We start from the raw sequence: 14,808 nt of genomic DNA, 5'->3' as shown, positions 1-14,808 counted from the left end.
GTGGGTATCCTAGTAGTTCCCACCCACTGGAAAGGTCTCTCGAATTTTGCTATTAAGTGTTAAGCTCTGTACCTGATTTCAAATAAGGATTTATTATCACAATAATATAGATGATTAACATGTCTTGACCACAAAAGGCATAAAATGTTCCTTTGTTTACTAAATTTTTTTAAAATCAGAAATAATTATAATAATATAAACTAATAACGAGTCCCGGACACACTACTTTCCATAAATTATCTCATTTAGCCCTCCAGACCAATGAGATTATTGACACAGTTTTGCAGATGACAAGACCAAAACTCAGAAGAATCATATCAAATTGCCCAATCAAGGTTGCACTATCAGAGATTTTTTTAAAAGGAATATAATTCTAGACTCTAAGTTCTTTTTTTTATTATTCATTTTTTAGTTTTAGGTGGACACAATATCTTTATTTTACTTTTATGTGGTGCTGAGGATCAAACCCAGTGGCTCACGCATGCCAGGCAAGTGCGCTACCACTTGAACCACATCCCCAGCCCCCAGACTCTAAGTTCTAAACCATAATGCAGTGAGTTTCATGGAAGGACTGGATTTCAGGTACCTGAGGGACATCCATCAAGATGATGGTACTCTTTTGAAATCATTGATATATTAATGTAACAAATTACTGAATGCTCTAATACTAAGTGGATTTATGAAATCAATTTCAAAAGAAATATCACGTCTTTCCTAGAGAATTTAACAGGAAGCATATTAAAAAATTCAACTCCTAATTGTTTTACCATTACCCGTAAGTCTATAATTATGTAGATCAGCCCCCCTTACTATTATTATTATTATTTAGTGGTAGAGATTTAGGTGATTCTAATCACAGCTATTTAAATCAGCACGTACCCAGAGCTAGAAAAACAAAAAAACAAAATAAATGCAAAATACATTATATTTGGCTACAAAGGAACATGAATTCTATCTTGATTGGATAGAATTTTGTTAAAACTTGCATTAGAATTTCTATTCTAACTCTATCTGTACATGCACGAGTTTTGAGTTTCTTCATTTTAAAAGAAAAGCTTCCAATTTATTGGTAAGGCAGGGGGTAAACTTCTACAAATGTTATTGCAAACATATTTTTTAAAGCTTTTCCAAAGATGAGGAAAGCTTTATGCAATTGAAAAAGGGTGTATCTATAATCATTGCTTGTATTATTCACATTAAGAAACCATTAATACAATGAAAAAGGTGAACAAATGCTGTCTGATTGTTTCTAAATGAGACCATAAAAGTATAAAGCACTGAATTAAGACAGTGCTTAATTCAGGTGAATTATATCAGTATTTAATGACATTTTATACATAGATACACATTCTTGCTATTTTTAACATTCTGTAAACTACTCTATGTCATTGCATATAAATTATTTGTGTCAAGCATCCTACACACAAGCAACTAAACTACAAACATGTAAATGTTATTTGGAAGATTATCCCATACACTGACCCACAGGATTGTTTTAACTTCAAGGAGAGACATTAAATGTTATTACTAGGTGGATCTGCCCAAACAAAATTCAACCTTTGGATATAAGGTAATCAACTGTCCCACTTTGTAGACTCATCTTGAACCATAAAGAAAAGTTCTTAATGTCATATGAACCTAAAGTATAATTATATTTTGTTTTTTAAGATCACTACATTATGTTAATAGTGGGTATCCTGATAGTTCCCACTCACTGGAAAGGTCTCTCGAATTTTGCTATTAAGTGTTAAGCTCTGTACCTGATTTCAAATAAGGATTTATTATCACAATTAGGAAAGCACTGAGATCTAAACAATATAGATGATTAACATGTCTTGACCACAAAGAAATGCAATTCATAGTCTGGAATCTCAAAATTGTGGGCTCTAGCCTGGTTCAATCATTCCAGCTTCTCAACATAATTCATTCTATAAAGCAGATCAAGAAAAGATGTTTAGGTTATAAAATAATTATATGATATCCATAAATAGAATTACCCAGATATTACTGATTACTTTGGCACGAGATCAACAAGTGATAATATTTGAGTGCCAATTTTTTTTACTTTTTCCTCACATAAATCTACTCTGAAAAATTTATAAGTAACAGATCAATAGACTTTTAAATTACTCCATAATTTATCATTCTCTACAGTTTTCCTCATAATTGGGATGCTCAAAAGACAAAAACACCTCTGCTAAATGCCCTATAGTGTAACATGACAAAGATATCTCCATTATGTCATTCATTTACTTTATTCTTTCAACATGTAATTACTACCTGTAGTGTCAGTTACAGAACAGGAATTAAGAATTCTCTAAATGCAATGTATAAACACCTAAAAGTTATCAATGTTTCTATATCCATTCAAGAAATATTCACTTAGTACTATGCTATATGCCTTGGTGGATATAATCACACTAGTTCACATTTTTTTACTAAGACAAGATTTACACTTAAAACACTAATAAGTTTACATTTAAAATTCTACCCAACAGGCTATATAACTAATCACTCATGTAGGATCTAGGTAAGGAGCAGGGAGTCAACAGAATAGTTCAAGTTACATAGTTTCTATTTTATGTTAAGTTGCTCTTGAAAAGCATGTGGGCATACCAAATCTGTCTGTTCTTATATATATGTATAAGAATCTTCTGAATCATTCACAGATGATTTTAGTATTCATATATTCAAGCATACTGTAACATATAAATGTCCATAAATTCACTATCAACCAGAATACATATGGCAATTCTAATCACATTAGAATAATTTACTAAAATTTAGAAACTACTACTCCTTTATTAAAAATATATTATTCCTCAGATAAAACAACAAGCACCAATTCAAATCTATCACTAGAACTAACAGTGACATAACAATAATCACAGGTACCTCCACAGTAGCTATTATACTGTATATGTACGAATATGCCAGTTAGTATATTCGTACATATACAGTATATATCACACATAAAATAATGCAGAGCCATATCTCATATAACAATACTAAATGCTCATTCTTTCCTAACTTTAAAGCCCCAGTAAGATAGATATACTTTATTATTTTCACTCTAAAAATGAGAAAGCTAAAGCTAAGAAAGATTTAAGTGACTTGTCCAAGATCAGCCAGTGGGCTAATGCACGGTGAGGACTGAGACAGCAGGGTCTGATTGGCACTATCCTCTACACAAAATTGTCTCCATCATGTCAAGAGAATTAGAATATTATACTGTGGTAGATAATTTGCTTCTAGGATAGGAGAAGAGTTTTAGTTTAGTCTGAAAATTCAGATGAACAGGACATATAATATGGCATTTATAAAGTCCTTCAGCACAATGAAATCTGAAAATTCACATTAACTAGAAATCTGTTAAAAGTATTACTGCCATCTGTTAGTAACACTTAATAGTTTAATTGTGGTCAATTTAAAGAATCATATTTGTCAGGGACAGACAAAACAGACTGAAATGCTGGTAACTTAAAAAGCAAAGAATACATTTGGGTTTAGCTTTGTTTCCCTTCATAAAAGTTCTTTCTGGTGATAGCTCTATCTACCTACCTTCCCATTCTCTATTTGGACTCTTGGAAGTGCCACATGGACTTGTAGAACTTCTACATTCCAAATCTATTTGTTCTTGCCTCTGCCGCTGTTCCTCCAGGAGTGCTGATTCATGCATTGCCTTGATGTGTCGCTGGTAGAGAGCATAGCCACTCACAGGGGTTCCAAGTGGTATATTACAAGGGGTGCAAGAAACCTACAAGAAAAAAAAAAAAAAAACAAGCTTAAATATGCCAATGACCAATGTAGTAGCAATGACCACCTGTTACAAGTAATGCTTATTTCTGTCATATAACCAATTGAAGTAATCATCAAGAATGTTTAAAATGATACTTACTTTTGGAACTGAACACAATATAAATCATAAAAGCTGTGATAAATCAGCATCATAAATCAAAGCACATCACTCTGATTCTAACTTGTGATGACCTGTGGCCTTGCTCTGGGGCCCATCCCTTGTCTTTATGTTTCTCACCAAGCAACACATTCATACCTGTGGATTTTAATGTCATCCATATGGTAATGACTCAGAAATTTTCTATATTAGTATTCATTTTAGAGTGAGTATAGTGGCCACACCTGTAATCCCAGTGACCTGAGAGGCTAAGGCAGGAGGATCACAAGTTTGAGGTCAGCCTTAGAAGCTTAACAAGACCCTCAGCAAAGCAAGATCGTATCTTAAACTAAAAAATAAAAAGGACTGGGGATGTAGCTCAGTGGTAAAGTGCCCTTTAGGTCAATTCCCAGTATGAATTAAAAAAAAAAAAAAAAGAAAGAAAGAAAAAGAAAAAGAAAAGAAAGAATTAATTTTTCTATTTCTAAGAAACTTCTTCCAAGTTTCACATTCATATATAGAACTTCCCAACTCTGAGCTTACTCCCAGCCTTTGAATCCACTTGAATATCTCAAAGTAGCTCAGAACTTATATTCAAAATGAACTTTCCATTTCCTAGAATTCTTATATTAAAAGTATTACTGCCAACAGTCACTAATATGCCATTATGTAAAAATGTGAGTATGTAACAGAAGTGAGTCTGTATTATGTATTTGGGGAGTTCAAAACCCAATTGAGTCGAATGTATGAAAGATGATATGTCTTGAGCTCTGTAATGTTTTGAACAATCAATAAAAAAAAAAAAAAAAAAAGAAAAAAAAAAAAAGTATTACTGCCATCTGTTAGTGACATTTAATAGTTTAACTGTGGTCAATTTAAGGAATCATATTTGTCAGGGAGAGACATAACAGACTGAAATGCTGGTAACTTAAAAAAGCAAAGGATACATTTGGGTTTAGCTTTGTTTCCCTTCAGGAAAAGTTCTTTCTGGTGATAGAAGCTGAATGCTTCTTCTTTATCATTCTCCATCTCAGAAATGGAGCCTCAGTCAGAAACCCAGAAGTTACCCTTGACTAATCAATTTCCTTCCATCTCACAACCAATTTGTTAATGTATCAATTCTTTTCAGGAAAAAAATGGACTGTTCTTTCTTCAGAGAGACATCCAGTAAAATGGTGAATCCTCCTCATTTTGCTTCTTACATGGCCTTCTTATATGGAATACCTAGCACTTAACCACAATTTGCAGTTATGTTTTTCTTATTTATTTTTCTTTCTCCCACTTCATTAAGGAAAGAACACAGCTGTTCTAATACTAAACAGCTCCAGCACAATCTGTGTTAAAAAAAATTCATGAATAATAAGCCATAGGAAGCCTAAGAGATTTTTTTTTTTAGCATCTGTTATCTACAGACTTCCATAGCTTTTACCCTACCCTAAGTGTGATCCCAAAACACCCACATTACTTTCATGCCTTTGTGCTTTGTCTTACATGTAAACATGGCTTTTCCTCCTTCTGCCACAAAGCCAAAATAACTATTTTAGTATTATCAAAATATGATTTCCTATATTGTTTTCTTTAAGTTTATAATTAGGAAGCTACTAATCTGATCCACTGATAACACCCTTAATCTTTGAGGACATTATGCTAAATGACATAAACCAGTCATGAAAGGACAAATACTGTAGGATTCCATTTATGTGAGATAGCATGTTATAATAAAAGTTAAATGTTTGATCTTTGTCCCTGGTTCCTGGCACACAGCCCCTAATATCTTTAAACTCTTAGTGATTAAATGTGTCTTTTATATGCTAATGAAATGAATGTTAGCTTGTTATTAAGGCAAGACTCTGGGAAGGGGTGATGGGATAGAGATTTATACAATCATCACCAATGGCTAATCATCATGCCTACATAATGAAACCCCCATAAAAACCTCTAAAAGATAGGATTTGGAGTTTCTAGGTTAGTGAACACTTGGAGGAGATGGGAAGATGGCTTACCCAGAGCACAGAAGTTGGACATCTCGTCCTACATGCCTTACCCTGTACAGCTCTTCCATTTGGCTGTTTGAGTTGTATTTTTCATAGTTAATCAGTAATGTAAACAAAGTGCTTTCAAAAATTCTGAGAGACAGTCTAGCAAATATTGAACATACAGACAGGGTTGCAAGAATCTCCAAAATGTAGCCTCGTTGGAAAAAGTATGAGTAACCTGGGGACCCAATACTGGTATAATCCTAATATCCATGGTGTCCAACACTAATTCAGGATAATGTCAGAACTGAATTGAATTGAATAGTAGAGATACTCAGTTGGTGTACAGAGTTGGAAACTTGGTATGACAAAAAACCCTACACATTTGGTCTCGGAAGTGTGAAAACAGTTATATCTAACATAGTCGAATTCATAAAAACAGTATGTGGGCTGGTGGTTAGGACAGGCAAGGACAGATTTGAGTTGGCTAGGTAAAGAGGAATTGTTTAATTGGTAGAATGTTTCAGATTTGGAAGAAAGTCCTGGAAATCTGTTTCCCAACAAAGTGAAAATACTTAATACTACTGAAATATACACTTAGAGATATTGGTTTAGACGTCTGGGCACAGTGGCACACACCTTCAATCCCAGTGACTTCGGAGGCTGAAGCGAGAGGAGAGCAAGTTCATAGTCAGCCTGGGCAATTTAGTAAGACCTTGTCTTAAAGTTAAAAAAAAAAAAAAAAAAATCAAAGGGCTGGGAGTGTAATTCAGTGGCAAAGTGCCCCAGGGTTCAATCCCTAAATAAATAAGTTGGTTATGGTGATTAATTTAACATTACATGTTTTTACCACAGATTTTTTTTAGGAAATCAAGAAACAGATATGGTGGTACACACCTACAATCCCAGCAACTGGCGAGGGTGAGGCAGGAGTATCCCTAAAGTTTGAGGCCAGCCTCAACAATTTAGCAAGATACTGTCTCAAAATAGAAAATACAAGGGGCGGGAGGCTGGGATTGTGGCTCAGTGGAAGAGCACTTGCCTCATACATATGAGGCACTGGGTTCAATCCTCAGCACCACATAAAAAAAATAAATAAATAAAATGAAGGTATTGTGTCCATCTACAATTAAAAATTAAAGAAAGAAAATACAAGGGGCTCAGTTGTAAAGCCTCTTTGGGTTCAAGCTCCAGTGTGTGTGTTGGGTGAAGGAGGGAATTCGATGTAATCCAATTAAAGGAGAGAAGAGATGTACCTATAAAGATCTATGTATTCACCTTTACTTTTCTTACACTGAAAACTTACCATTGGTGGTATAACAGCAGCTCGATGCTGAAGCTGTGGCAGATCCAATGGATTTGGTTTTATTGGGGATGAGACTAGTATAGATCCAGTGGGGTTTAATAATGAAGGCTTTGTGTCCATAGGAAACATTCTACAATTGGCAATAAATTAAAACAAAAAGAAGAAAAATTAATATATTTTTACTGGAGACTTCAAATGTATAATCACCATAATTTCTTCAAAGTTAATATGTCCATATATGTGCATATACCTATCACATTAACTTTTATAAGATATAAACAGGGCTGGGGGTGTAGAATGCTTGCCTACTATGTACAAGGCCCTGGGTTTAATCCATAGCACAAGAAGAAAATATATATAATAATAAATTTTAAAAATAAGAAATTTGGAAAGTTAAAAAAAAACACACACAAACACCAATAATGCTAATTTCCAGAGAAATCATCAAGAAATCTAATACTGATTAACAAATTGAAATTTATCTGCATTTAATCATTTATATCTAAACCAAGTTATAGTCTGAACCAAAAAACATTAAAAAATGGCTTTTGAGGCTGAGTCAAACAATCACAAAAGCCAGCCTGGGCAACTTAGCAAGACTCTGTCTCAAAATAAATAATGAAAGAGTCTGGGGGATGTACCTCAGGAGTAGAGTGCCCCTTAGTTCAATTGCTGGAACCACAAAAGAAAAAATGTTTAATTCTAACTTACCACTAACATACTAAACAGATTAAATATACAGCATTAAAGGATGTTTTGCTGGGATCACAGGGTATAAACCAAGCTATTTTAAAACAAACTTACACCCCAAATTCCAGACTTCTGACTTCTTATGAAAAATGGAAAGTAAAAACAATGAGAATCCGCATTCCCACACAGCAGGCTTCACATAGGCTCACGTTACTGTGCTCACAGTCCCTCACAGCCATCTCATACTCCACATGCTTCACTCAGTTAGAATACTTGAGTTTAGGCTGACCCACCTCTAAAGCTAGGAAAATTATATACCGGGGTCATCATGTATTGTAGGCTTAGTCATTTCTCAATGTTGTCACAATTATTGAGGAAAGGTGACAGTTTAAAAAAAAAAAAATATATATATATATTGATAAGAAAATTAGAATGTGTAAAAGAAAACAATTTGCATACTGTATTAAAGGACAAAAGTGACATTAAAAATGTAAAACAGTTATTTTGATTGTTTGGAAGCAATGTAGACTTTAGGATGTCATTCAGAAACCACTGATTTCAAGTTGGCTTTTTTTTTTTTGCAGTGCTAAGGATCAAACTCATGGTCTTAAACATGCTAGGCAAGAGCTCTATTACTGAATTACATTCCCAGCCCTACAAGGAACCTGACTTCCAAGACTACTGTTATATATTTCTCTAAGGATGCTCACTCTAAGATTGTGGCCATCCTGATTTTTCCTTCTGATGTAAATATATTTATTAAAACCAGCAGTGCAAAACACAAGACAATTCTTATTTCAGATGGAATATTTCATTAAAGATTGCTTTGAAAAAGATGACACGGCTTAAAACCATTTATATTTTCTCTAGTTAAGCACTAGAGAGAGGGTAGGGAGGGTACATGGGGGCAGGAAAGATGGTGGAACCAGATAGACATCATTACCCTAGGTACATGTATGACTGCACATATGGTGTGACGCTACACTGTGTACAGCCATAGAAATTCAAACTTGCACTGTAATTGTGTACAATAAATCAAAATGCATTCTGCTGTCATATATACCTAATTAAAATAATTAATTAAAAAATAAAATCTGGAATATTGTGAAATAAAGGGAAAAGACTGATCTAGATGGCTGAATTTTCTGGTAAACCATGGTTGGGCAGAATGCCGATCTTATTTAAATTCTTACTGATGAAAATGCTAGCATCTACTATATATAAATCTCCTTTGAGAAATCATCACTGTAATGCTGAATATTACAATAGTATCCAATCTCATGCTAGAGTGTGAGGACATAAAATATCTTGGGATAAGGACTAAAAATAGAGTGACACCAGGACATACTATGAAAACTCAACTTTGAATAGAATCTGGTTTCTATTGAGTGGCTTATTCATCTTTCTTATTAAAAAGGAAAAAAGGCCAAAAGGGGGGCAGAATTTGATTGCGTTTTTGATTAAATGATGTTTACTCTAATTCACTTCCACAATTCACCCCAATCCAACACTCTAATTTGCCCCAATCCAACATTCTAATACATTTATAGGTGATTCCACTTCTTTCAAGAAATAGAAAACACCAGGATATTGAAAATACTAGGTAAAGTGGTATAAACTCCTATAAAATATGTTTTTACTATAACTTACAGAAATGCTAATTATATGATGAATTTTTACATTAATTTACCTTTAATGACTAAAAATACTTGTTAATTAATCTGTATTATACCTATTTTAAATTTAACAGATACAAAAAAGTGGTCATTATAATTGTAATTAACTTGAATTTAAATTATTTTCAGAACACTTGGTATGTTTCTCCTTCTGCATTTTCTTACATCTACAATGCTGGGTCAAGTAGGCCTTGCTCTGAGGTCAAGCCAGCATATATAGCAAAGCACAGCTGGAACCAATACTCCTCACTTCACTTTTTTCATCACATTCCATAGCTGCCAACTTCAGGCACCACAGTGACCTACAGTTTTACTCACAACTATGTTACCTGAGATCACTTTTTTTTCTATCATAGAACACATGTGAAAAGAAAGATCTAGAAGAAATTTATAATCTTTTTCATTTAAAAATAATATTCATATAACTGTTTTTGTTTTTTTTTTCCTTAAACAGACGAACAGTATCATCATAGCCCAATATTAAAATCATACAGACTACCTATAACTTGTCAATATCTGTATAGGAGTCATCTCTGTAGCCAGCACCATTCTGGGACTCAGTAGACAACCAGCTCAGAAAGAAGTCTCACCTCTGCCTCTCAGGGTCTCCATCCACATCTTCATCAGCACTGCATGTTGCACTGGAATCATTATCTGACTGGGGCTCTGGTCTTTGGACATTTATCTGCTGAGCCACCACCAAATCCTCATCTCTAGGCTCTGTCTTCTCACTGGCTCTCTCCAAGTCTCTTTCTTTGGTATCTCCATCACCTTTAGATGCACTGTTTTCAGGCACCCTCATTTCAACATCCACCGTGTCTGCTTTGGTAGTGGTTGGGGGATCAAGAACAGAACCTGCTTCAGCACTGTGCTCCTGATGGTCTACATCCATTGGCTCTGCTGTCTCAACACTGATGCTGTCATTCACCTTGGTCTCCACACTTTCATTTTCAGCTGGTTTTGTACTTGGAACTGCTGAGGAAGGAGATGCACCCGGTGCCGTTTCTGTAGTGGAGTCCGCATCAGCCATGGGTTCGGGATTTCCTCGAGAAGCAGCATTTTCACTGCTGTCTTCGCTGGGCTTGACAGCTTCAACTGGTGAAGGAGAAGGAGCACTTTCTGTATCAGAACTATTTTCAGCACCTTAAAGATAATGATACAGCATAAAAATCTGATAATGAACATATTTCAGGTGGTGACAGAAACCACGCTTGAAAGCGGTTGTTAAGAATGAATTACATTCCTTTGATGACCTCACTGAAGTATTTACAGCCATTGGGAAAGCTAGAGTTTTCTGTGAAAGTGAGAAATTGAAATGTCTTGACCTTCTAAAATTAAAAGTAAAAGAGCTTTTTTACATCAAAAAAATAATTTATTTTGAAATATGAAAAACAAAGAAAGATGAAAAAATGAAACAAAAACCATTTCCATAAACACTGACATTTTGATGTATTTCTTCAAGTCTCTCTCTGTGAGTTTCCTTTTATCCAATAGAGCCGACACTCCAGAACAGTGCTATTCAATAGGAATATAGTGCAAATTGCATCTGTACAATTTAAGCAAATGAATGGTTGTGAGAGAGCTTAATTTTTACCGAAACCTTTTCTGGGAGCTATACTTAAAAAAAAAAAAGTAAAATGAGATGGATAAAATTAATTGTAACAATTTATTTCTTTAACCTAATATGTCTGAAGTTATTGTAACATGTAACCAGTATAGAAAATAACTATTACCTCTTTTGACAGTAAGTCTTCAAAATCTTAAATTCACGTTTTCAGGATATCCTAATTCAGACTACTTACATATCAAGTATTCAACAGCCTACATGAGTCAAAGTTCTAGAATAATATTTCAGATTTTTAATATCATGTGGTAATACAGGTATTTCCCTATACTGTCTCTGTCATTTTAGAAATATACTTCTAATATACTGACATCTTCACCTAGATAAAATATACCAAAGGAATCACCAATTTAGTATGTCCTAAACTGGAATTGTACTTAACATTCTAAAATTAGACTCTTTTTATTAGTGTTTACTATATAATTAAGCATATCAAAACCTAGGAGTATCTTTTAAACCTTTCCCTCATTAATCTCCATATCCTACTTTGACAAGTCTGATTTTCTAAAAATATCCCTTGAATCTATCCAATTCTGTTCAACTTTCCAATTGCCACTCTAGTCCAAAACTGACTCTTCTGTTTTGCCTTCCACTTCAGACTACTAATCTATGCTAAAGCCAGAGTAATTTTTTTTTTTTAAAGCCAAATCTCACCATTACTCACATTCACTCTCTCCTCTGTTTCAACTTTTCAATAAAAACTCCATCACTCTTAGGATACAGTTCCAAAACTGTCAGCATGGACTACAAAGCCTTGCCTGGTGGGCCTCTGCCAGCCTCTCAACCTTCATCTTGTATCCAGCTCTCTGTATTCCAGCCTCACTAGTCTGTTAAGTTTTCTGAATGTCCCAAGCATCTTCTAACACAGAGGCTTTATACCTTCCATTCAATCATACTGAAAGGCTCTTTCACCTATTTTTTTCTTTGGATACCAGCTCAAGCTTCACTGATTACAAAGCATTCCATGAATCCTTTAAGAAAGTTAAATTATGATATTAGAACTATTATAATGTATATTTATAATTTTGTGACTCCTGGCTGTTGGTTGTACTAGGCTATAAATGCTGTAAGGTCAAAGACCACATATTCTGATTAGCATTTAAACCCTAGAGACAAGCTCTGTCACATCAGATTCAAATATTATCAGTGAAATATAAACCAAATGAATAGCTGAGACCTTAATTTTTACTGAATCTTTCTTTCCTCTATTACTGGATTCTTACACTACTTCCAATATGCTGCTATTATTAACATTATAGAGATGTTCACTGAAGTATTAACTTTTTATTTCCCTCAATATAGACAATTTAAGTTTTTAACTCTCCCTAAAATTTACATATATATATATATTTAAATATAATTGCAATGAGAATCCAAAAGGTAAGAAAAATTTCTTACACTACATGAACCAATAGTTTATATGGAAGAATAATTCCATAAGATATTAAAGGTAAAAAGAGAAAATTTGCTTCTCTAGATATTCAAAGTGACCATAAAGCCAGCATATTAAACATGTTTAGAACTGCCACAATGGCAAAGTACATCAATGGAATAAAAGTGTCCATTTATGCATATGGGAAGTTAAACTATATTAAAGGTGATATTTTAAATCACTGACTAAACAATGATTTGCTTAATAAAATAGTTCTGTAAGAATTGACTCTTTATCTGGAAGAAAAAGTGGGCCCTATCATCTTTTGTATAGAAAAATAATTCCAGATAAAAGAAAGATATTTTAAATGTTTAGAAATTAACATGGGACAAGATATATGAAATTTTTAAAAATATGTAGAAATATCTTCAGCAAAACAGAAAACTCTAAAGGTATATCCATTGTATGGAAAAAATATAAGCTTTTAAAAAACATTTTTAACATATGATGAAATATTTTAAAAACTACAACAGGCATGATGGTGCACACCTATCCCAGCAGCCCAGAAAGCTGAGGCAGGAGGATCACAAGTTCAAAGCCAACTTCAACAATTTAGTAAATCTCTAAGCAACTTAATGAGACCCTGTCTCAAAACAGGCTGGGGATGTGACTCAGTGTTAAGCATCCCTGGGTTCAATCCCTGGTACAAAACAAAAACAAACAACAACAAAAAATACCCTGAAAATTACAAATTCAATTTCTCATTCATTTAAATATGTATAAAGCACCAACTATGTGTAGGGAATTGAGGTACTAAGGATGTAGCACTGAAATTTTCAAATTATACACTCCCATGCAGCCCAAATTCTTATGTAAAATAGACGATGAACAATAAATATTTGGTATATCACATGGCAAAAAAATGCAGCAACTAAATAACAAACCCAAAAATACAGTGGGTGAGGAAGGATTACAGAAGATAAAGTGGTACTTGAACAGAGTAAACCCTGAGCACACTTTGGGGAACAATATTCCAGATACAGGGATTAGAAAGTGCCAAGGCCTCAGGTGGGACTGTTTTGCTTGGTTACAGCAAAGACGACAGTGTGGTTGGAGCAGAGGGAGCAAGCAGAAAAATGGTTGGCAGAAAGTTCATAGATGTACAAAGGTCAGTTCATATAAGGCCTCAATGGTCACAATGGGCCTGGGTTTCTATTCTTTTTTAATATATGTATTTTTAGTTGTAGGTGGGCACAATACATCTATTTGTGTGTGTGTGTGTGTGTGTGTGTGTGTGTGTGTGTGTGTGTGTGTGTGTGTCAATGTGGGGATAGGGATTAAACCCAGGACTTTGTGCATGCAAGGCAAGCACTCTACTATATCCCCAGCCATTATCTATTTATTTTTTTTATGTGGTGCTGAGGATCAATACCAGTGCTAGGCAAGCACTCTATCATCGAGTTACAACCCTAGCACTGGATTTCTATTCATAAGAAGATGGGAAAGTATTACGGGAGTAGTCTGATTTACATGTATAAGGAGTAAGGTGGCTGCTTGCTGTGTGAAAGGTTTAAAAAAAAAAAGAATGGAACCAAAAGAAGCAAGAAGACTAAACAAAAAGCTACTGCAATGGAGAGGACAGGACCACAGAACAAAAGCAGAAGCAATGGCTATAAGAAGGGATCTAATTCTGAACATATGTTTAAGAAAAACTCGTCATGATTTGCTGATGGACCACATGTGGAATATGAAAGAGTGAGTAACCAAAGTAACATTTACTAACATAAAGGAAGACCGAAGGGAAGAGTAGCTTATGATGAGGGAGAAACAAGATTTTGCTATGGATGTTAACTTTGAGGTGGCTTGTAGGCATTCAAGTATAAATACTGAGTAGGTTAATTAGATGAATGAGCCTAAAGTTCAAGACTTCAAGTCCCCAAAATAAAAACAACAAAAAAAGAACAAATAAAAACTCAGAAGTACCTCACACGAAGTAAGGTCTTAATAAAAGGTAGCAATTATCATTAGTGAAAGTTGCTATCAAAATGATGAAAGACTGAACAGCTTCTTCAATATATTTCTGTGGCAACCTGCACTTGTTTCTGTTAAAGGTGGAAACTTAGGTGCAATGGCACATACCTTTAATCCCAGTGATTCAGGAGGCTGAGGCAGGAGAATTCCAAGCTGTAAATTTCAGCAACTTAACAAGAGACCATCTCATAATAAAAAATAAAAAAGGGCTGGGATATATAGCTCAGTTGTAAAGTGT

General features: G+C 34.3%; 1 protein-coding gene across 29 annotated transcripts in view; it reads right to left on the bottom strand.

The window, feature by feature from the left end:
• Ncor1 (nuclear receptor corepressor 1) overlaps positions 1–14,808 on the bottom strand; it is a 156,431-nt gene that overhangs the window by 45,287 nt on the left and 96,336 nt on the right. For 25 of the 29 annotated variants that reach the window (XM_078042927.1, XM_013365441.4, XM_013365445.4 and 22 more), the window contains 3 exons: positions 10,134–10,686; positions 7,178–7,307; positions 3,562–3,757 (listed from right to left, as the gene is read on the bottom strand). In XM_078042927.1, the coding sequence (XP_077899053.1) occupies positions 3,562–3,757; positions 7,178–7,307; positions 10,134–10,686 (879 nt within the window). Of the gene's footprint in view, positions 1–3,553; positions 3,758–7,177; positions 7,308–10,133; positions 10,687–14,808 lie in introns of those variants that run through there. The other 4 variants (XM_013365450.4, XM_078042934.1, XM_005340817.5 and 1 more) reach the window with 2 other exon arrangements.

The sequence above is a fragment of the Ictidomys tridecemlineatus genome, chromosome 3, assembly GCF_052094955.1.
Source record: "Ictidomys tridecemlineatus isolate mIctTri1 chromosome 3, mIctTri1.hap1, whole genome shotgun sequence".
Taxonomy (NCBI): Eukaryota; Metazoa; Chordata; class Mammalia; order Rodentia; family Sciuridae; genus Ictidomys; species Ictidomys tridecemlineatus.
Note: the sequence above shows the minus strand (reverse complement) of the source record. Positions and strands in the feature narration are given on the sequence as shown.